At 44.9% G+C, this 21,473-nt stretch overlaps 1 protein-coding gene across 1 annotated transcript in view; it reads right to left on the minus strand.

Annotated features, from left to right (window-relative positions):
• Positions 1-21,473, minus strand: part of LOC146252746 (neural cell adhesion molecule L1.1-like) — a 33,397-nt gene that overhangs the window by 3,838 nt on the left and 8,086 nt on the right. The window contains exons 2-23 of the mRNA XM_084680970.1: positions 17,333-17,490; positions 17,026-17,040; positions 14,468-14,570; positions 14,008-14,177; positions 13,157-13,279; positions 12,844-13,014; positions 12,227-12,341; positions 11,565-11,749; positions 11,347-11,478; positions 8,520-8,663; positions 8,017-8,128; positions 7,575-7,735; positions 5,754-5,904; positions 5,540-5,667; positions 5,198-5,299; positions 4,778-4,978; positions 4,523-4,593; positions 4,070-4,298; positions 2,217-2,329; positions 1,799-2,054; positions 1,246-1,368; positions 179-352 (exon numbers count right to left, since the gene is read on the minus strand). Coding sequence (XP_084537096.1) covers positions 179-352; positions 1,246-1,368; positions 1,799-2,054; positions 2,217-2,329; positions 4,070-4,298; positions 4,523-4,593; positions 4,778-4,978; positions 5,198-5,299; positions 5,540-5,667; positions 5,754-5,904; positions 7,575-7,735; positions 8,017-8,128; positions 8,520-8,663; positions 11,347-11,478; positions 11,565-11,749; positions 12,227-12,341; positions 12,844-13,014; positions 13,157-13,279; positions 14,008-14,177; positions 14,468-14,570; positions 17,026-17,040; positions 17,333-17,447 — 3,094 coding nt within the window. The 5' untranslated portion in view covers positions 17,448-17,490. The remainder of the gene's footprint in view (positions 1-178; positions 353-1,245; positions 1,369-1,798; positions 2,055-2,216; positions 2,330-4,069; positions 4,299-4,522; positions 4,594-4,777; positions 4,979-5,197; positions 5,300-5,539; positions 5,668-5,753; positions 5,905-7,574; positions 7,736-8,016; positions 8,129-8,519; positions 8,664-11,346; positions 11,479-11,564; positions 11,750-12,226; positions 12,342-12,843; positions 13,015-13,156; positions 13,280-14,007; positions 14,178-14,467; positions 14,571-17,025; positions 17,041-17,332; positions 17,491-21,473) is intronic.

Raw genomic sequence — 21,473 nt, forward strand, 5'->3', positions numbered from 1 at the left:
CAGCCTATAGATCAGTCTGTAGTTAACTATAAAGCAATAAATGCTATAAACCAGTGTATGTACAAGACTATTAACCAGTCTATAAAAGTCTATTAACAGTCGATAGACTAGTCTATGACCCAGTTTGTGTAACTGAGAGGAACCACAGAGAAAGCATGCAACTCTGGTGTAATCACACCTCCATCCAGCAAGGTGGCGCCCTCCAACTGCAGGGGGAGTCCACGGCCGGCAGCCGTGCGGGCAAACACAGAAAACAGGTAGCGGCGGTGGGGGTCCAGCCCCTTCAACAGGAAGTGGGTCACTGAGGGGTCGTCAAAAAACTCCATCTGCTGGGGGCTCTTCTGACTCTCCACTACTCACACACACACATGCACGCACACACACATGACCACACACACACACACACATGCATGCTCACACACATGCACACACACACATGCACGCAAACCCACACACGCACAAAGGGACACACATGCGCACACACACCCACACACAGGTTGATAGATTTCCTGTGGTAGACATTTTCTGTGCAAGTGTGTTTAGGTTTGGTAATGGTAGTATGCTAGTGTACCAATGTAGGATACTAGTATGCTGGTTTATTAAGCTGGTATGATAGTCACCCTAACCTTAACCCATCTAGTATGCTAGCATTGTATAGAATAGTGTATTAGTGTACGTACGGGGTACTCCAGGTACCAGCAGGTAGCCAGTCATGACTAGTGTGCTAGTGTAGTATGCTAGTGTACTGTGCAAGTGTGCTAGTGTAGTGTGCTTGTGTAGTATGCTAGTATGCTATTGTGCTAGTAAAGTATGCTATTGTGCTAGTGTAGTGTGCACGTGTAGTGTGCTAATGTAGTATGCTTGTGTAGTATGCTAGTATGCTATTGTGCTAGTAAAGTATGCTATTGTGCTAGTGTAGTGTGCACGTGTAGTGTGCTTGTGTAGTATGCTAGTATGCTATTGTGCTAGTAAAGTATGCTATTGTGCTAGTGTAGTGTGCACATGTAGTGTGGTTGTGTAGTATGCTATTGTGCTAGTAAAGTATGCTATTGTGCTAGTGTAGTGTGCACGTGTAGTGTGCATGTGTAGTGTGCTAGTGTAGTATGCTAGTATGCTATTGTGCTAGTGTAGTATGCTATTGTGCTAGTATAGTGTGCATGTGTAATGTGCTAATGTAGTATGCTAGTATGCTATTGTGCTAGTGTAGTATGCTATTGTGCTAGAGTAGTGTGCTAGTGTACGTACAGGGGTGGTACTCCAGCAGGTAGCCAGTCAGGACCCCGTTGGGCTGGAGAGGAGGACGCCAGTGCAGACTGAGCTCTGTGTCTGAGGGGCTCTCAAACCGGAGAGAGGAGGGGGGGCCTGGAGCTGCACACAGACACGCACACACACACGTCCACATACACGCATACCACACGCACACACCATGCACACACACAGACATACACGCATACATGCATTAGTATTTTCACATTTTGTCTCAAGACACACCTCTTTAAATACAGGACAAGGACTGGGGTCAGGACATTGCATCGAAGGACACTGAAAGCTTAGCAGCACCACTTCCTGTGATTCCTGTGAAATGTGTTTTCTCTGTTGTATTTGATATCCTGTTGCTGGACCATGTAATTGTGTGCAATTACATGTTATTGTTGCGTCCTGCCTGGCAGCTGAGATGTGGCTACTTTCCACCGTGAATGGTAAATACATACTGTTTATTGACTCTGGCAAATTAAATGTTAGACTGATAGACACGCAATACCCTGACCCAGCACACACACACACTTTCTCTACTCACCTCCCTCTGGTGTGTTGAAAGACTGTGTTGGAGTGTGAGGCCCCTCCCCTTTGCTGTTAACAGCTGTAATTGACAGCTCATAGAGCGAATAGAGCTTCAGGCCTGGGATGTCTTCCTCTGTCTTGGACGCGTTGACCTCCAAAACCCTCCTGTCCTCCAACACCCTCTCCTGCCCACCCCCTCTGCCTCCCCACACTCCCTCCCGGCGCTCCAGAGCGCGGCGATGGCGGCCATGCTTGATCCAGGTCAGGTAGATCTGAAGGGGAAAGAAAAGACTGGCTGTGATTGGTCGCAATAAACCATCCACCTGTAATAGTGGTTGTGATTGTTTGTTATGGACCATTCTCCTGTAACGGTGTCTGTGATTGGTTATTATAAACTATCCTCCACTAATGGTGGCTGTGATTGGAGTTCTTACCCGGTATCCTGTCAACAAGCCGCGGGTCTGCTCCCTGGACATGGCCTCCCACCTCACCCGGGCCGTGCTGTTCAGCACCCGCACCTCCAGCACTTTGGGGAAGCCCAGGGGCACTGGGGGGAGGAGGACAGGAAAAAGGTGGAAAGCTTGTAATTGTGTATTTGTGTGAGTTTTGTGCGTGTGTTGTGATACTCGGTGAGGGAGGAGGAGGAGAGATCAAGGGAAGGCAGATCATGAACCTGGGGAAGGTCATCCATGGTAACTACTTCCACCTGCTAACCCTTGCCTCATGGCCGGCGCCCACCTGCAGCCAATTGGGGGCCTAATTGGACGCCCTACAGAATCCACAGAGGGGATGGAGGCCGGGGGACGACAGGGAGGAGCGTCCTGCAGCAATGACAGGTGATTTAGGATCTAAACAACCTTTTTTCTAGTGATGGGGGAAACAAAGCTTTTTGAAGCAACAAGCAATTTGAAACAATTGTGTCAAGAAAGTTGCTTTTTCAAAGCGGCTTTACATCTTCTCCATAGGGACACCTGCTGGTCAGTTCATGGTATGGCGACTGATTGAAGGAATCGAGTGACGTCAAGTCCTCAATGTTTCGTCAATGACAATTTGATAAATGAAGGTTGTGTGACGTGTACGTGTCAAAATACATTTTTTACATTTTATATTCATGACGTATATTTTTAGGTTCTGATGGCAATAATGACATTTTCAACTAGGTTGAGTCCTATGGCTTAGTGGTAAGAGTGCTGTCTTAATGGCTGAGATTGTGTGATTGATTCTTACCTTACTTTAGAGGAAGTGTATGCTAAATTAATACATAATTTTTTATATTGTAGACCAGAGGATACCGTTTTGGAACATGCTTGTGGAACTGGGAAAGGGATGGCCACATATGAAGGCTGGCTACATTTTGTAAACAAAGAGAGATGTATGTATGTCCTTGTGTATTAGGGATTTCTGAAGGAGAGATGTATGTATGTCCTTGTGTATTAGTGATTTCTGAAGGAGAGATGTATGTATGTCCTTGTGTATTAGTAATTTCTGAAGGAGAGATGTATGTATGTCCTTGTGTATTAGTGATTTCTGAAGGAGAAATGTATGTATGTCCTTGTGTATTAGTGATTTCTGAAGGAGAAATGTATGTATGTCCTTGTGTATTAGTGATTTCTGAAGGAGAAATGTATGTATGTCCTTGTGTATTAGTGATTTCTGAAGGAGAAATGTATGTATGTCCTTGTGTATTAGTGATTTCTGAAGGAGAAATGTATGTATGTCCTTGTGTATTAGTGATTTCTGAAGGAGAAATGTATGTATGTCCTTGTGTATTAGTGATTTCTGAAGTATTTTAAGCATTTGAAAAAACGCAGTTTGTCTCGGATCCCATCAAACTGCACGACACTGTCAGCTGTGTGACGTCCGTAATTTGACGGGTGATTACGTGTTTTTTGGTCATTTGAAGCCATGCTCAACACACTACACGCTCGACATGTTTGTATCAGTACCCTTTGCTTCGAAAGTAAGGAGTCACGGCAGTAAGGAGTCAAGGCAGTAAGGAGTTAGAGCGGCCCTCTTCTTCCCGCCTCCCCCAGACTGGGAAGGAAGGTCTTTTAGGGGGGGGTTTGTTTTTCCTTGGTAGCTTCCCCAATTTCTTTGTGTTACAATAAAATGAATTTTGTTATGTTTGCACTTCTTCCTTCTGGAATATCTGCCACTCACATGCCTCCTATGCTGGGCGAGCCACTGTGTCAATGTGTGAGTGTGTGTGTGGTTGGTACTAGCAGTCCTCTCCAGAGTACCACTGTGTGTGTCAATGTGTGTGTGTGTTTGTGTGGTTGGTACTAACAGTCCTCTCCAGAGTGGCCCTCGTGAGCAACGGCGGGCTCTCTGGCCTCCCCCAGAGAGTTGACGGCCTGGACCTTGAACTCCCAGGGAGTGAACACGCCGCTGTCATTCACCAGCATGGGAGGGCGGGGTGTGTAGGCATGGCTCCAGTGGAGGCCACGCCCCCCTGCCTGTCGCCATGACACCTTGTACTGGAACCCTGGACCGTTATACTCACGGGGGGGCATCTCCTGCTCACACACACACACAAACATACATAGGCATGCACACACACACATGAACACACACAGATTGATAAAGATTTAGACTTCATCTCAGGGATATTATAATAATACTTATTAGTATATAACTACTATGATATATTCTAAACCAGAAGGACTCCAATATTTAACCTAAACAATGACACACATCTGCGCACACACACAGATGGCAGATGGCAGACTGAGACGCTTACATCCCACATGATGAGCAGAGTCCCGGGGTCGGTGGACTCACTACGCACTTTAGCTGGGTTTCTGCCTGGAACTGAGGGAGAGAGACAGGGGGAAGGCAGAGAAATGGGGGAGATATGAGGAGGGAGAGAGGGGGACAGATATAGAAACAAGTTAGTTGTGGGGTTTACAAGGTTTGTCCTTGCATAATGTATAAAAGTTAGTGATGGTGGGGTGTGTCTACAGTGTTGTTGGGTGGTGTAGTGAGGCAGCCTCACCAGCAGGTGAAGTGCTGTAGGAGTCAGAGGGCTCGCTGGGGACACTTCTGCCCAGCTCGTTGACCCCTGTGACCCGGAAGCGGTAGGTGGAGAAGGGGAGGACACGCAGCTCCAGGTGGCCGACATCTCCAGAGACCCGGGCCTTCTCCTCCCACCTCCCCTCGTCAGAGTGCTGCTCCTCCCTCACCTCCACCACAAACTCTGCAGGGGAGAGCAGGGATTCAGAGAGATATACACAGGGTTTAAATGTATTGGTATATTTATAGAAACAGATCCACAAAATGAGGATAATACCCAGGGTACCTGGGCAGGGCTGTTGTGAGTGTGTGTATGTGTACCTGTGGTAGGGGCTGGTGTGAGTGTGTGTATGTGTGTGTACCTGTGGTAGGGGCTGGTGTGAGTGTGTGTATGTGTGTGTACCTGTGGTAGGGCTGTTGTGAGTGTGTCCAGGTGTCCAGCTGAGAGTAACAGTGCTGTCCTGCAGCTCAGACAGAGAGAGGGCTCTGGGGGGGTCCGGAGGAGCTGGAGGGCACAGTGTGTTAGAAACCCAAACACACACATATACATATATACAAAAACACATATACATACTCACATATGCACACACACATACACATATACACACACTTGCATATACACACACATAAAAACACAATACACATACTCACATATGCATGCACCCACACACTTACATACACAGACTTAAACACATTCAACCACAGATACACACACACTCACCCACCTAAACACACACATACTCACCCACGACAGTGATAGAGCCTCTAGCTTCTACTTTGTCCAGCCTGGTGATGACCTCACAGGAGTACAGCCCCCCATCCTCTGCTTGGACGCTTCTGACTCTGAGGGTTCCATTCTCAAAGGTAGTGTACCTTAATGAGCAAACACAGCTGTCAGTGTTTCTGTGCATGAGCGAGTGTGAGTGAATGTGTGTGAGTGAATGTGTGTGTGTGTGTACTTGTCTGTCTCCATGATCTTGCGTCCATCTTTCCTCCAGACCACCTGGATATCAGTCAACTGAGGATCCTTGTAGAAGAGACAGTCCAATGAGCACTCATTCCCTTTGATGACCCGTTCACTCTGAGGACCTATCAGCATGACTGTACGGTCTAGAGAGAGAGAAACAGGGGGAAAGGAAGAAAAAAGGAGAGAGAGGTGTTGAGTGATAGAGAAGGAGAGAATGATTGAAAGGCTCTTAACGTTAAGAGCTTCTTAGGAGCGTTCTAAGAGCACTCTAGAACGCTCTTAGAATGCTCCTAAGAAGCTCTTAGCATTAAAAGCATTTTAACGAATCTGGGAAACGGGGCCAAGGACCACTATAGAGATATTATATACTGCATATTACATTTTCCTTCAGCAGATTTATCCAAATGATGTACGAAAGGTTTGAACCTGCAAGCTCTTTATCTGCGGTCCAGTGCTCTGAGCTTTACCTCCCCAATACATAGAATACAATTGATTTATTAAATGGTTGGTTACTTTGTTAATTGTCAAACTTCACTGAGGGGATTGCCTGAATGCCCCAGAATTGAAAAATGTTTCTTTATGTATATTTGAGCCCACACATTTGTAAATATAGGCCTACATTTCAACTTATGGAAACGGACTAAGAGGTCAATGAGATTAAATGAGCGAAAACGAGGCACAATTTTCCTTCATCTGTCCATATCTTTTTAGTGCTGCAGACGGGAGAGAAAAGCCTGTGGGAAGCTAACTAGCTAGATAGAGCAATGGGGAATTTGTAACACTCAGAATAGAGCTACTCTGAAACGGGCACTCGTAAGACATACAGTACATATGGAGGATTATAGGGGCCAAAACTAAATTAATAATTGGTTAAATACTTGAATAAAAACATAATTGTATAATATAAAGCTTAATGAATTGACTAATTACATAATTGAATGCCTAATTGACAAACCAAATTTATAAATTACAAAATAAATGACACACTAAATATATAAATGTTACATGTATTTGTGTGTATATATACATAGATTTACGTTTTCATGTGCTCACATTTATTTATTTATACTTTCATTTATCCACGGTGTAACTTGTTGTAGCAAAATAAATCTGTCGTCCCCCCTCAAAAGTCATGGGGCAGGTTAAAGCCTCTGATTGGTGAATGAACATTATTACACACCAGGCAGGCTCAACCAGTCGATCAAGCTCTCTGCGATCCAGAGGGATCCTCTAGTCTTACTCTGCAGCCTCATTGTGTGCGATACTGCAAAATATAGTATTGATCCGAATCCGATACCAAGTAAATACAGGGTCAGTATTGCCAGTATTGGGCCAGTATTGCCAATACCAACACCGAAAAGCAGTTTATCTACTTTCGTGTCGGAGAAAGCAATGACTGGTAATTTCTGAATTGAAACCATAATCAACATGAAAATTTGAATGATCATGATCACTGAATCATTTTGTGATTTTTTCTAATGTAAGTAGTTGCTGCAACAGCATGTGAACAAAACTAAAAAGTTTGCATGGCCAAAAATAATCGCGCAATAAAAACATTTGCGCCGTTAAAATAGGTTAATGCCATTAATAACACGCTAAACTGACAGCACTAATAAATATATTTGTGAGATTACAATAGGTTGTGCTCTTGCCAAAGGCAAGCACACCTAATAATAATAATAAAACTAACAAAAACAATAGGTGCCTCACAATTCTGCTGCTTGGCCCCTTATTAGTTATTATTCCTAACTAGTGAATTCCGTCATTTAAACTGTTGATTGGTTAATTGATTAGGTAAAGGTGTGTGACTCACTGAGGACCTCCAGGTGAGCAGTGATGCTGATGTTGGTGTGTGTCAGAGAGCAGGTGTACGTTCCTGCGTCTTCTCTACTGGCGTTGGTCAGCTCCAGGGTTCCATTGGTCAGCAGGGAAACTCGAGGGTCAGACAAAAGCAGCTCCATTCCTTCACTCTCCCTGCACACACACACACCACACAAATACAAACACACAAACACATCACACACCACACATCATACACACACACTGTTTCATCAGCAATGACACATTTGATAATCTGTAGAAGGTCCCTGTATGACCACTAGAGGGTCTTTCCACCAGGCTCAGTGAGTGTGTGTGTGTAAGTGGTAGCGTGAGTGATTGTGTGGGATACTGTCTGAACGTTGGTGTGTGTTTGTGGTACTGTTTGTTGCTACACTATGTGTAGTAGTGAGTGTGTGTGTGGTAGAGTGTCTCACCAGGAGATGTGGGGCCTGGGGGATCCGAAGGTATCACAGTGCAGGCTGATCTGTCCCCCTTCAGTGACCCGGTACACCACTCCGTCTGAAGACAAGACCTGGGGGGGCAGCTCTGGGGCGGAGGAGGGGGGGGGGGGTGAAGTGGGTGGAGGTGAGGGTGAGGGTGAGGTATTGACATTAGTGTTCTGGGGACCAACTTAACAATGTTGTCTCTGAAATCAGGATATAGAGGCTGGAGTGTGTGGTAGTGTACATGCGTGTGTGTGTGTGGTAGTGTGTGTCTACGTAGTAGAGTGTGTGTGTGCGTGTATGTAGTAGAGTGTGCGTGTGTGTGTGGTAGTGTGTCTGTACGTATTAGAGTGTGTGTGTGCGTGTATGTAGTAGAGTGTGCGTGTGTGTGTGGTAGTGTGTGTGTACATAGTAGAGTGTGTGTGTGCGTGTATGTAGTAGAGTGTGTGTGTGCGTGTATGTAGTAGAGTGTGTGTGTGTGTGTGCGTGCTCACCTATGACGTAGATGTAGGTGTTGATGATGATGCTGCCGTGTGTGTTGGAGGCTTCGCACTGGTAGATGGCTGTGTCAGTGTACTCCACATCTCTCAGGATCAAAACCCCCACCCACACTCGCCTCCGTGGCTCTCGGTCCACAGCTGGGGGGAGACAGGGTTAGGGGGGAGTTAGAGTTGAGGGAGACAGGGTTAGGGGGGAGTTAGAGTTGAGGGAGACAGGGTTAGGGGGGAGTTAGAGTTGAGGGAGACAGGGTTAGGGGGGAGTTAGAGTTGAGGGAGACAGGGTTAGGGGGGAGTTAGAGTTGAGGGAGACAGGGTTAGGGGGGAGTTAGAGTTGAGGGAGACAGGGTTAGGGGGGAGTTAGAGTTGAGGGAGACAGGGTTAGGGGGGAGTTAGAGTTGAGGGAGACAGGGTTAGGGGGGAGTTAGAGTTGAGGGAGACAGGGTTAGGGGGGAGTTAGAGTTGAGGGAGACAGGGTTAGGGGGGAGTTAGAGTTGAGGGAGACAGGGTTAGGGGGGAGTTACGGCTGTTAAAATGTTAAAACGGCACAAATAATAGCAATGTTGAAAAAAAAGGTGTAAAAAGGTGGGTTTTTACAAATGCTGAAGGCTCGCTGATATTGCTGTCTGTCTTACTAGAACGGCGTATCTATGCGTCGTTGCTAACGGGTGCTGATGTTGTGACCTTGTGACTGTGTGTGTGTGTGTATGTGAGAGAGACATGACGAGTGACAGAGAGATGGAGGGAGAGCAGGGAAAGAAATGCAGCTGAACGAATACACATTCTGTGGTGCCCGCCACGAATTAGACAGAATCCCAATAATCTGTTTTACCCTTACCCCTTAGATTACCCCTAGCCCTTGTCCCTCGACACTGAGGGGTAAGAGCTAGGGGTGAAAACATACCCCCATGAAATGAGACACCACTTGGTTAAGGTCACGTACATCGATGTCTCCAAAGCAAGTAGTGTTACGCACTGATATCAAACAAAATTTGTTGCTAATGGATTTTAGTTAAAACTGTAGACATTAAGGATGCACTGAATCCAGGATTCAGTTTCGGATTTGGGGCTTTTTGACGGGGTTCGGTTTCGGCCGAATCTTAGAATTTTTTTCCAGCGAACCCGAACCCTACGCTTGCACTATGCGCGCTACGCTGATCGACATAATGACGCCGCCGTTGATTACGGGAAGGTGTTTACGTAGGTGGACCGTTCAATGCAGTAGGCTGAGAGAAAGTAAAAGAGAAAGGAAATTGAACTTTTGAGCAGAAAAAGTGTTGTTTGGCAGTACTTTCAGTCAAAAGAAGGCGATTCAAGTCAAGCTACATGTTCAATTACATAGCAGGTCACAAGGAAGACCCTGGCCATATCGGCTTGTACCGACCATCCCCTGAAGGGAGAGTTTGAGCTTTTGGCTTCAGGAAGAATGTATCCCACCCACAGAACAAAATGATTTGGGGACTCTTTTGTTTGTTTTGCTACTGGGAGGCTAAATAGGCATAAAGGAATGGCATAGGTTTTCAACATGAAATGATCCTTGTACTGTATTGTACAATCATTTTTCGTTTAGTACGTCTACCGTTGTAGATAATGTTGACGTTGCGCAATGAGTTATATCGGGTAAAACTGTAGTTTCTGTAGTAAAGAATGGTGTATCAACCTCCTGCTAATTTCAAAGCACCATGCCAATACAGCTAGCTAAACAATGGGTGACAGTGGTGGGGATGGTTGTAACACGTGTTTTTAAAGTGTTACAACCAAAGAGACAGGTAGGAGTAGGAAGATCTGATACACCAGTGAAGCTGGCATTGGAAGAGGAGGAGCGTCAAAAAGCAAAAAACATCAGATATATACATATGAATGTGCACGTACAGACATGCACACATCAACGCACACGTGTGCATGCACAAACACACACAATATGCACATACACTCCCCATATTTCACACATTTTATTGTTGCAGCCATTCATTTAAAATAAAACTGTTGTTGTGGCATGTTACTTGGTTTTTGTGCATTTTGTTTACCTGTTACAACTCACCCCAGTATGTGTTATAACATACCCCGGTAGTGGGGTTGGTTGTAACAAAGGACCACCTTGTATTTTTCTAACAAGTCTGTGATATAGTTGAAGAAATGTACATTGTTGCCATTTGTAGTAGACAAGTATGGGTACTTTGCCTAAAAGTTTTAGACGTGTAGCAACAAAAAAAATGTTTTTACTGTGTTAATAGACTGGAGGATGGGAGTAGGATTCGGTATTCGGTTTCAGACAAATCTTAACCAGTGGATTCGGTATTCAGCCGAACCCCCAAAATCTGGATACGGTGCATCCCTAGTAGACATGCATGGAGTCCATTCAAGGTTATTCAGAGCAATGCGGGGCTGTGCAAATCAACAATGTAACGTTAGCGTAGCAAACTAGCGATTTTTAAAAACGTTTCAACTAAGAACATGGTTGCAAATATCTATGTACAGGATTGAGTAAAGCACAAAACAAGAATATATCATTTATGGGACTCTCTGGATGATCTGGCCGCCATTGTTGCCAGTTGCGCAGTATTCACATACCCCTACATTTCACGTAAGCTCCCAAAAACACTTGGTTTTAAGGGGTATGTTCCCATAACCCTTAGCCCTACCCCTCGATCAAAATGAGTATTTGGACAGGACTTAGGCCAAAACCAAATTCTCTGTCTTACCACTACCCCTAACCCCTACCCCTTAGTTTTGCGCGTTCACGTGAGAGTACGGGCTGTCGCATTACTCTGGGACTCTGTGTGTGTACTTGTGTGTACCTGTGTGTGTACGTGTGTGTGTGTACCTGTGATGGGGACTCCGTTGATGCTCCAGGTGATGTTGGGGGTGGGGATGCCCTCGGCCTGGCAATCTAGACGCACCGTCTCTCCTGGAGAATACTGCAGGCTCTGGGGCTGCTTCACCCAGTAGGGGGCAGCTACACACAGAAACACACACAAATGTCATCATATACATGTGTGTATGTGTGTGTGTAAATGTATGTGTGTATCTGTGTGTTCCTACCCTCCACAGTGACGGTGTAGGAGTGTTTTTCTGAGCCGGCAGTGTTGCTGCAGACACACTCATACTCCCCGTCGTCTTCCTGTGTTAGGCTGTCAAACCGAAGCCAGCGGCCATAGTTGTCCTCCCGGCCACCCGTATCTGCCAAATCTCCGTCCGTCTTCCTCCACTGTACAATAGGGGTGGGCCTGAGGGTGGTGGTGGGGGTTATTTGCTGGTAAACAGGTACAGAGGTAAACAGGTAAAAGACCGCCCGGTCCCAACACAACGGTACTTAGGAATGGTCTGCTGAACCCAATGCTAGTTTCCTCAAGGATCACAATGACTCTTGCTTAGAGACTGTTGCTCTTGTTGGTTAGTGGTAGCTGATTTAAACTGTTGTATTCTTATTTTATTTTACTGTTGCTTGCTTTTCTACAGGTACACTTGCACTTAGAGATTCATGTTGTTTAATTGTAACATGCTTAACCACATGCTCTTATGGTTTCTTCCTTTGGCATTTACTTTTGGTTGTTCACAATGTGTGCTTCTTGTTTTGGCTACCCACAATGCTTTGGGGCTATCTTGTTGTTATTATCAGTGACCTATGCACTTTGCAAAGCTCTCTCTTGGAAGTCGCTTGGGATAAAAGCGTCTGCTAAATGAATAGATGTAAATGTACTGACAGGCCTTGAGGGATGCACTCTAGAAGCAGACTGTGGCCCCTGAGGGCCATCCGGGAGCTGTGCTGGCCAGATGGACGCAGTAGGTGGGGCTTTCTGCTGCCCAGTACCTCATTACCTGGAACACATTTCCATCACTACATTATTACATTACCAGTACTACATTACTACATTATGTCACTACATTACCAGTACTACATTACTACATTATGTCACTACATTACTACGTTACCATCACTACATTACTACATTACCAGTACTAAATTACTTCATCATTGCATTTTATTTCTTAAACTGCACTGCAACTTTTATTTCTTGCTTCTTGAGCAAGTTTAGTTTGTTTAATTTTGCATTATGTTTTGATGCTTTTAATGGTTTTATGAGAAGCACTTTGAATTGCCTTATTGTTGAAATGTGCTATACAAAAAACGTCATATACGTCACTGTGACTGCTACATTACTACATTACCATCACTACATTACCACATTACATCACTATAATATTACATTACCTGTACTACATTAACACATTACATCACTATAATATTACATTACCTGTACTACATTACTACATTACCATCATTACATTTGTACATTAACATTACTACATCACTACATACTGTGGGTGACCAAGAGAGAGATGGGTTCCTTGGGCAGGATGGTCCTGGCTCCTATATAGTGGGCGTTGCAGGTGTAGTCGTCTCTACTGTCCTCCCTCAACAGGTTGGCAAAGTATAGGCTTCCATCCAGCCCCTTGGTTACGCGCTCACTCTGCCCTATGTGGTTCAGCTCTGGAGGAGGAGGGGACCATTATACACACAGACGCCCATACACACACACATGCCCATACTCACACACACGCATACACCCACACATACACACATGCCCATACACACATGCTCATACAAACACACACACACGGCCAGTACTCACTGCGGTCCATCCAGTGTATACGTGGAGGGGTGGAGCTGTGTGGAGGGTTGCAGGGCAGGATGATGCTGGCTCCTTCTATTGCCGTCTTACGCTCTCTCCTCTGCTTGGGGAGAGTTGGAGTGGCTGAGACACACACAGTCACACACACAGTCACACACACACACAGTCATTTCTATTTAAAATGTTTGCCACTGTCTAGCTAGCTGGTTATTCTAGGTACCTAGGCTAGCAGCAAATTTGTGAGATCCTGCCAGCTTGTGTTTGTGACTGAGGGGATAGATGGACCTGCGAGGTATGTCTCACGCTGAGAAGCCAGCCAGTGATAGTTACCATATTAACAGCACAAGAAGATGCACTAGGTTGGTTGTTTGAATTTTGTATTTATTTCAAGACAGGGACAGCGCACATTAATACATTAATCTTGTCCAACAAGAGAATATGCATTGTGCCAGGTTCTAGCAGATTGCTATTTTCCACCTGTAGTCCTTGGGCAAAGTAAAATAACAGAGCAAGGCCAAAAATGATAGAGACAATGTATAAAATGTAAATGTATATAAATGTATAAATGTTTAAAAATGTTTCAGTTAGTCATTTGCTAAGCGATAGTAATACATAAACAAACACACAAACAAAAATCGCTGGAGGCTTCCTGGAGAAGTTCTTGGTTCGTTCCCCCAAATGTGTTTTTGTCCCTGGCAACCCTAACCTCTCAAGCCCTGCTGTGTGTGTGTGTGTGTGAATGTGTGTAAGCGTGTGTGTTTGTGTGAGCGACTCACTCTGTAATTTGTGTGTATGTGTGTGTATGTGTGTGTGAATGTGTCTGTGTAAGCTTGTGTGTGTCTGGAACTCACCTTCTGTGATGAGCTGTACAGTGTGTGTCATGGCTGTGCCCAGTGTGTTGGATGCGTAGCAACGGTAGTTGCCTTGGTAACTACTCAGTGGTTCCTGTCCGTTAGCTGTGAATGTTCCTGAACTCTGGTCTTCCAATAGCAACTCCTTCCCATCCTTCACCCAGCGAAACCTTGAGGGATAGAGGTAGGAAGTAAGAGGAAAAAGAGAGAGTGGAAGGGAAAGGGAGAGAGGGAGACAGAGAGGGATGGGAGGAAAGAGGCAGAGAGGGATGGGAGGAAAGAGGCAGAGAGAGAGAGATAAAGAGGTTGAGATAGAGGGAGAGGGGCAGTTTTTGTGGTGACATGATTATAAAACCATGTATTGCCATGACAACTTCAGAGGAAGGAAACAGTGACTGTTCTGTCCATCTATTTGTGGTCAAGATATACCTAGGTAAGAGTTAGGGTTTGTGTGTGTTACCTGGGTGTGGGGATACCAGTGGCTTCACAGGCCAGGCTGATGTCCTCTACAGTAAAGGCTGTGTAGGACTCTGGTAGCTCTGTCAGCACTGGGGGCTGCATCACTGCACACACACACATACAGTTAGGCATAGGTCTAAGGATAAAGTTGTAACAGAGTCATGGTCAGGAAGTTTACACACCAAAAGTGGCAACCGCCGGCTGAAATGTCTTGTTTTTATTTACCCTCACCCTAACCAAGCAGAATGGCAGCAAAGAAGCAGAAATGTTGAATGTTTTATGGGGATCAGCAGGTTTAGGGTCACTGTGATGTTATCATGTTTTCAACATCTGCAAGGAGCTCCGCACTGTCACATTAGTTTGCCCATTAAGTATGTTAATATACTAATTTCAGTGAAATATCTGTAACAAAATGTGATGCATGTGTAACGGGTGTGAACCGGTGAAACTCACTCCTCAAGTATGTAACAGGCCACCAGCGTCAATGGATAGCTAGCTTTTCTTTGGCATAGTTGGTAGTGGTCGCACATGGCAAGTCAAACGTCGTGCGTTCAAGCCCAGCAAGTGGCGAACCACTTTGGTGATGGAGTGTGGCCATGTCTGTTACATAACTGTCACACATGTATAAATGTATATATTTAACTCACTACTCTGTGACTCTGTGACTGGCTTATGGCTTATGTTCTTTATCGAGCTGTTATTTTAAAACCGGCAGAAGAAAAATGATACTTTCGTACACAAAGTACTTCATAAAACCTTGTAAGGTACTGAATCTGTATGCAAACTTACACACTTATCTTGCCAATTTTAAGTTTCCTATTTAACCTTTCTTTGGGGCAAGCCCGGGAACACACCAGTCAATGAGGCCAAGCAGCAATTAAATTGGGCCTAACTGGCTGATAATCCGACCACAGGGTGTATTTATGTGTTCATGTCAAGTTTAGATTGCTTTTTTCTGATAGCCATGTTTTGTTTTCCAAATTAGCCAACTTTTGAAAAAAAAGTTTTTAAACAAACGTTTAAAAGTTTAAAATACAAATTTGAAAAACAATTTTGAAAGGTTGAAAAAATATGTATTTTTAAAAGTTTACAAAATATCTATCTAAAGCTTTAAATACAAAAAAAAAAGTTTTTCCCAAAAAGGAGAAAGAAAAGGTTTTATCATTGATGAGTACTTGATGAGGACTCTAATACTCTACTGTACTTTACTGTACTTTATTGTACTGTAGGCTTCTCTGTTCTCGTCTCCTCTCTCCTACTCTCTCCTCTCCTTTCACTGTGTGAAAAAAAAGTTTAGACAGAGGGAGTTAGCGATGTCGACATGACTGAGAAATAGTTGGTGTCACAATGGATTCCTGGCAAATCTGTCTATAGTGTCTTTTTTATGTATTAACATGATGTGAGGTCCAGCTACCAGCGAGACACTAAAATGGGTAGTAGGCACGGCAACTTTTTTTGTGTAAAAGAGTCTTTTTAAAGATGATTATCTGTACTTCTACTTGAGTGAAGGATGTGTGTACTTTGCCATATCTTGTTTTCAGTCATGTTATGATTTGTTAGGCTATAGCTAGCTCACTACAAATATTGAACAAAGTTTTCTTGTAATCTACATATTAGCTGTTGTTCCATGGCAATGCACTGAAAAAGTGAACTGAAAAATTATACTCATGCTTCAACCTGCCGTACCCCATCCAAATACAGCCAAGTGCGGTAGATTAGCCCCAGTGGTGCGGATTCCATTGCCATTAAATTTTAAGAAAAAATCATTTGTCGCAATATATACCGTCACCATTCATGCTTCAGAATGATACAGTGATAGACCTTATTTTTCGGAAAATAAGTCGCATTTTCTATAAATTGCACCCCACCAGAATTGGAGCTTTGTGTTTGTAAATCTGAGTATAAACCGCAATGATACCAAGCAATGAACGAGTATAGGCAATCTTGCAGCATGCTGTTGTGTAACAAACTTCGAAAACAAAAGTAATTAAGTGCGTAATGTATGTTTTCTATTTGAATTAACTCATATTTACCTTTAGACGTGTGAGATCTAAATATTTTCGACGGTCCCCAAAGTGCAAGTTATTTTTACAAAACAGTAGCTAGCTAGCTTTAGTTAGTACAATCTTGCACATCTCATTGTTTATGATTATTGACCTATGCACTTTTGTAAAGCTCTCTCTTGGAAGTCGCTTTGGATAAAAGCATCTGCTAAATGAATAAATGTAAATGTAGTTATCTTCCAACCTAAGTTAGCTAGCATTACACTCGTCGCAATGCCACTACTATAAACCGCTTCAAAATATAAGTCGCACCACCACAAGAAAAATGTAAAATCGGGGTTTCTAAAACTGGTTGTTCCCATCCTTGATTGTGATTGGCTGTATCGCGTTCCATGCCGTTGTAAAATCCAGCATAACCTCACAGGTTGTCCTCATAACATCCTTTAACATTAAACCACGGCCTCTTGAGGCTTATTGCTTAAATAAACCATGGTTTTATTTCCGAAAAATACCATATGCCATACCACCCAGCCCTAGTAAAGGAAGAGTTACTTACTGTTCTGCACTTTGTCTGTTAGTCCACATGAGAGCAGGAAAAAGGACAAAGACCTTTAAGCAAGAGGCTAGGGTCAGACTACTCTAAAGACAGACTTCAGATTAGTAAAATGCATTAGATTAGATGAGACTCAGATCCATGAGTCTCTAAACAAATACACTAACACCACTTCACCTCTCTCTCTCTCTCTCTCTCTCTCTCTCTCTCTCTCTCTCTCTCTCTCTCTCTTTCTCTCCCTCTTTCTCGCTCTATTCGATATTGTATGTTTATTATGATATTGTTTGTCCATCCCAGCAGGAGTACTCACAGCCTTTGGGGATGCTGATGGCTCCTTGGGTGGGTGGAGGGGAGGATAAGAGGAGGAGGAGGAGGAGTGCAGGGCAGCTGCGCCCCCTCCTGTCCAACTGTAGTGATAAACACATCTCTCACAGGTCCATGGGCCTCAACCACAACCCTCCTCAGACACTATATGGGGGGGGGTAGAGAGAAGGGTATGTAGAGGAGAGAGAGGTAGAGAGAAGGGTATGTAGAGGAGAGAGAGGTAGAGAGAAGGGTATGTAGAGGAGAGAGAGGTAGAGAGAAGGGTATGTAGAGGAGAGAGAGGTAGAGAGAAGGGTATGTAGAGGAGAGAGAGGTAGAGAGAAGGGTATGTAGAGGAGAGAGAGGTAGAGAGAAGGAGGATAGAGGGAGGGATACAGAGAGGGATGCACAGAGAGAGGGGGGGGAGAGGGAGGGATAGAGAGAGATGTCAGACAGTTACTGTTGTCTCCTGAACAGATCAGAGGAGCAGGAAACAGCAGTCTCCTCCTAATGACATTACTGCTGACAAGGCTGTTTGTGTGTGTGTGTGTGTGTGTGTGTGTGCCTGCGTGCGTGCGTGAGAAAGACATTGTGTGTGGTACATTTTGATTGATAATAAAGCCCTCCTCATTGTTCCTTTTTTATGAGTTCACACTGACCCTTTGAGGGATGGGGAGAAAGAGACAGAGACCAAGAGAGAGAGAGAGAGAGAGAGAGAGAGAGAGAGAGAGAGAGAGAGAGAGAGAGAGAGAGAGACCAAGAGAGAGAGAGAGAGAGAGAGAGAGAGAGAGAGAAAGAGACAGAGACAGAGACCAGAGAGAGAGAGAGAGAGAGAGAGAGAGAGACCAAGAGAGAGACAGAAGAGCTACATACATTCAAAACTGCAACGTAAAGGGTCAGCAGACCCAAATCTTTGACATGTTAACTGAACCACTCGGCCTCTTCTGAAGTACACACAGGCACCAGAGTGGGGGATGGGGTAGAAAGTAACAGCTGGCAAATGCAGACCCCCTCCTAATTACACAGTCTGTCTCTCTTGCGCACACACACACAATTCCTGCTACGCGTCTATTGTAGTCAGCTCCAAGCCCATCCACTCTTTTTCTCAGCTATGACCCCTGAACCATGATCAAACTACCCCCGCCCCCCCCCCCCACACACACACAAAGGACACTTACACCGAATGCACACACATTAACACACCCCACACACACGCACCATACATACACTGTGCACACAAACACACTATACACATACACACACACATCATACGCACACTGTACACACATGCATACCATACACACAAACATACACACACCATACACACAAACATACACCCACACACACCTGCCACAGCCCTTGAGGCTTCTTTAACATCCCCCTTACTCACACACACATACACACACACACTACTATTACCTGCCAGGCTTATTTACAAACTTGAGGAGCCAAACAGAGCAGGGTGACAGTCTGTGTGTGTATTGATGTAATAGGGGTTGTGTGTAATGACCCTTATATAGGGTTAGGGGCTCAGCCGTTTTTGCATCTGCTTCCTTGGCATTTTATACCCACGCCTGTGACTAAACCAAGTGCCACACCCTGCATTTACTGCCTTGTACAACATCCCTTTGCAATAACACAGTGCAGAGTGTTCTCCAGTAACATCTAAGAAGGTTTGAGAATCTACAGCAAGGAATCTGAGACCATTCCTCTTTACAGAATCTCTCGATAATCCAGGGTCGCCTCTCATCAATTCTCTTGTGTACTCTCCTCTCCAGCTCAGGTCAGGGACTGATATAACCATGATAGAAGTTTGATTTTGCGTTCAACCCTAACCTTAACCCTAACTATTATCATGTATATAACCCTAACCCTAAAACTATAACCTTAAAACCCCAAATTATCATGTTGATTACATGTGACACATGCTGGTAAAATTGTCTGCATGTTGGGAATCTCAAGACCCAAAACCTTTCTTTAAAACCACTTTCCTTTTTTTCATATTATGAAAAATGGTATGGAGTTTTGAAGAAGTCATTCAATGTAATATATTTTTCAGGATTACTCACATCTGTATGCCAATAATCCCAGAGTTGTTGTTTATGTTTACATAAATTCATATTAATATTTCACTTTATGTAACGTTGTATGATATATAAGAACTTTGTATTTATCTCATTTTGTATTTATATGACTATGTATTGATATGTATTAACTATATATGTAGAATGTATGTACTGTAACATGACTCCATGTATACGTGTCTGTATTGTAAGCAGGGGGGTAAAGATTGACAGACCGTGAAATTAATTCATTGAAAGATTCCGGTCGGTCCAAAAAAAAGAAAGTGTGGATAGTGAGATTAGAGAAAGGAGAGGAGAAAGAGAGGAGGGGAGAGAGTGGGAGGAGGGGAAAGAGTGGGAGGAGGGGAGAGAGTGGGAGGAGGGGAGAGAGTGGGAGGAGGGGAAAGAGTGGGAGGAGGGGAGAGAGTGGGAGGAGGGGAGAGAGTGGGAGGAGGGGAGAGAGTGGGAGGAGGGGAGAGAGTGGGAGGAGGGGAAAGAGTGGGAGGAGGGGAGAGAGTGGGAGGAGGGGAGAGAGTGGGAGGAGGGGAAAGAGTGGGAGGAGGGGAGAGAGTGGGAGGAGGGGAGAGAGTGGGAGGAGGAGAGGAGAAAGAGAGGAGGGGAGAGAGTGGGAGGAGGGGAAAGAGTGGGAGGAGGGGAGAGAGTGGGAGGAGGGGAGAGAGTGGGAGGAGGGGAGAGAGTGGGAGGAGGGGAGGAGAAAGAGAGGAGGGGAGAGAGTGGGAGGAGGGGAGAGAGTGGGAGGAGGGGAAAGAGTGGGAGGAGGGGAGAGAGTGGGAGGAGGGGAGAGAGTGGGAGGAGGGGAAAGAGTGGGAGGAGGGGAGAGAGTGGGAGGAGGGGAGAGAGTGGGAGGAGGAGAGGAGAAAGGGAGGAGGGGAGAGAGTGGGAGGAGGGGAGAGAGTGGGAGGAGGAGAGGAGAAAGGGAGGAGGGGAGAGAGTGGGAGGAGGGGAGAGAGTGGGAGGAGGAGAGGAGAAAGAGAGGAGGGGAGAGAGTGGGAGGAGGGGAGAGAGTGGGAGGAGGAGAGGAGAAAGGGAGGAGGGGAGAGAGTGGGAGGAGGAGAGGAGAAAGGGAGGAGGGGAGAGAGTGGGAGGAGGAGAGGAGAAAGGGAGGAGGAGAGGAGAAAGGGAGGAGGGGAGAGCAGAGCGGGGGGAACCCTTCACAATGCCATTCCCAGTTTTCTCAACCAGTTGGCAATGACCTAAATTCACCTAAATTCATTATTCATCAATGTACTTCACATTTACTAACCACACACACACACGTGTGTAACTGTTTATGAGAATGTGTGTTTCTTAGTGTGCATAAGTGTGTGTGTGTGTGTGTGTGTGTGTGGGTGTAGATCTAAATCATGATGTCCTCTACAATCTACCTCATGAATATGTAATAACTTGGTCAGGGTCTAACCATGAAGCTCTTGGAGTGTGCTATGTCTTTGTCTGGATGTGAGAGGCAAATGGAGTGTGTGTCTGTATGGGTGTGTGTTTGTTTGTGTGTGCGTGTGTGTGTGTAAAAACAGTTATATAGTTATAGTGGATAATGAAATAATGTCACTATGAAGTCACTTATGATGTCATTATATAGCTCAACAATGTCCTAGTCTGGAGAGTGACTCAAGGTGAAGTCAACACACACACCGCATACACACCCCTTACACACACACACACGCCCCTGTGTAATGTCTCCGTTGTGTTTGTGTCTCTAGAGAGAGAACTTAATAAGGTGCCTGGTTGTGTCACCATCAGCTTCTAGAACAAAGCACTGCATCAGTTGGGACTCTTTCCCCTCCCTCCTCTCTCTCCTGTGTGTGTGTATTTGTGTATGTTGGGAGATTGATATAGAGGTGACTAAACACTGTCATGCCCATAAGAGAAGATTTGAATTTGAAAGGAGATGAGGCCAAATTAGCTGATTTAAATATGTAAGTACTTAGTCAGAATCTAAGACCCACCTTCTATCCCAGACACACAGAATGGTAACCACACACAACACACAACCACACAACATGCACAGTCGTACACCAACAACACACACACACACACACAAGTTTAGTGGAAAAAAGCAGATGTTCC

The sequence above is a fragment of the Hypomesus nipponensis genome, chromosome 18, assembly GCF_054491055.1.
Source record: "Hypomesus nipponensis isolate SF chromosome 18, ASM5449105v1, whole genome shotgun sequence".
Classification (NCBI taxonomy): Eukaryota; Metazoa; Chordata; class Actinopteri; order Osmeriformes; family Osmeridae; genus Hypomesus; species Hypomesus nipponensis.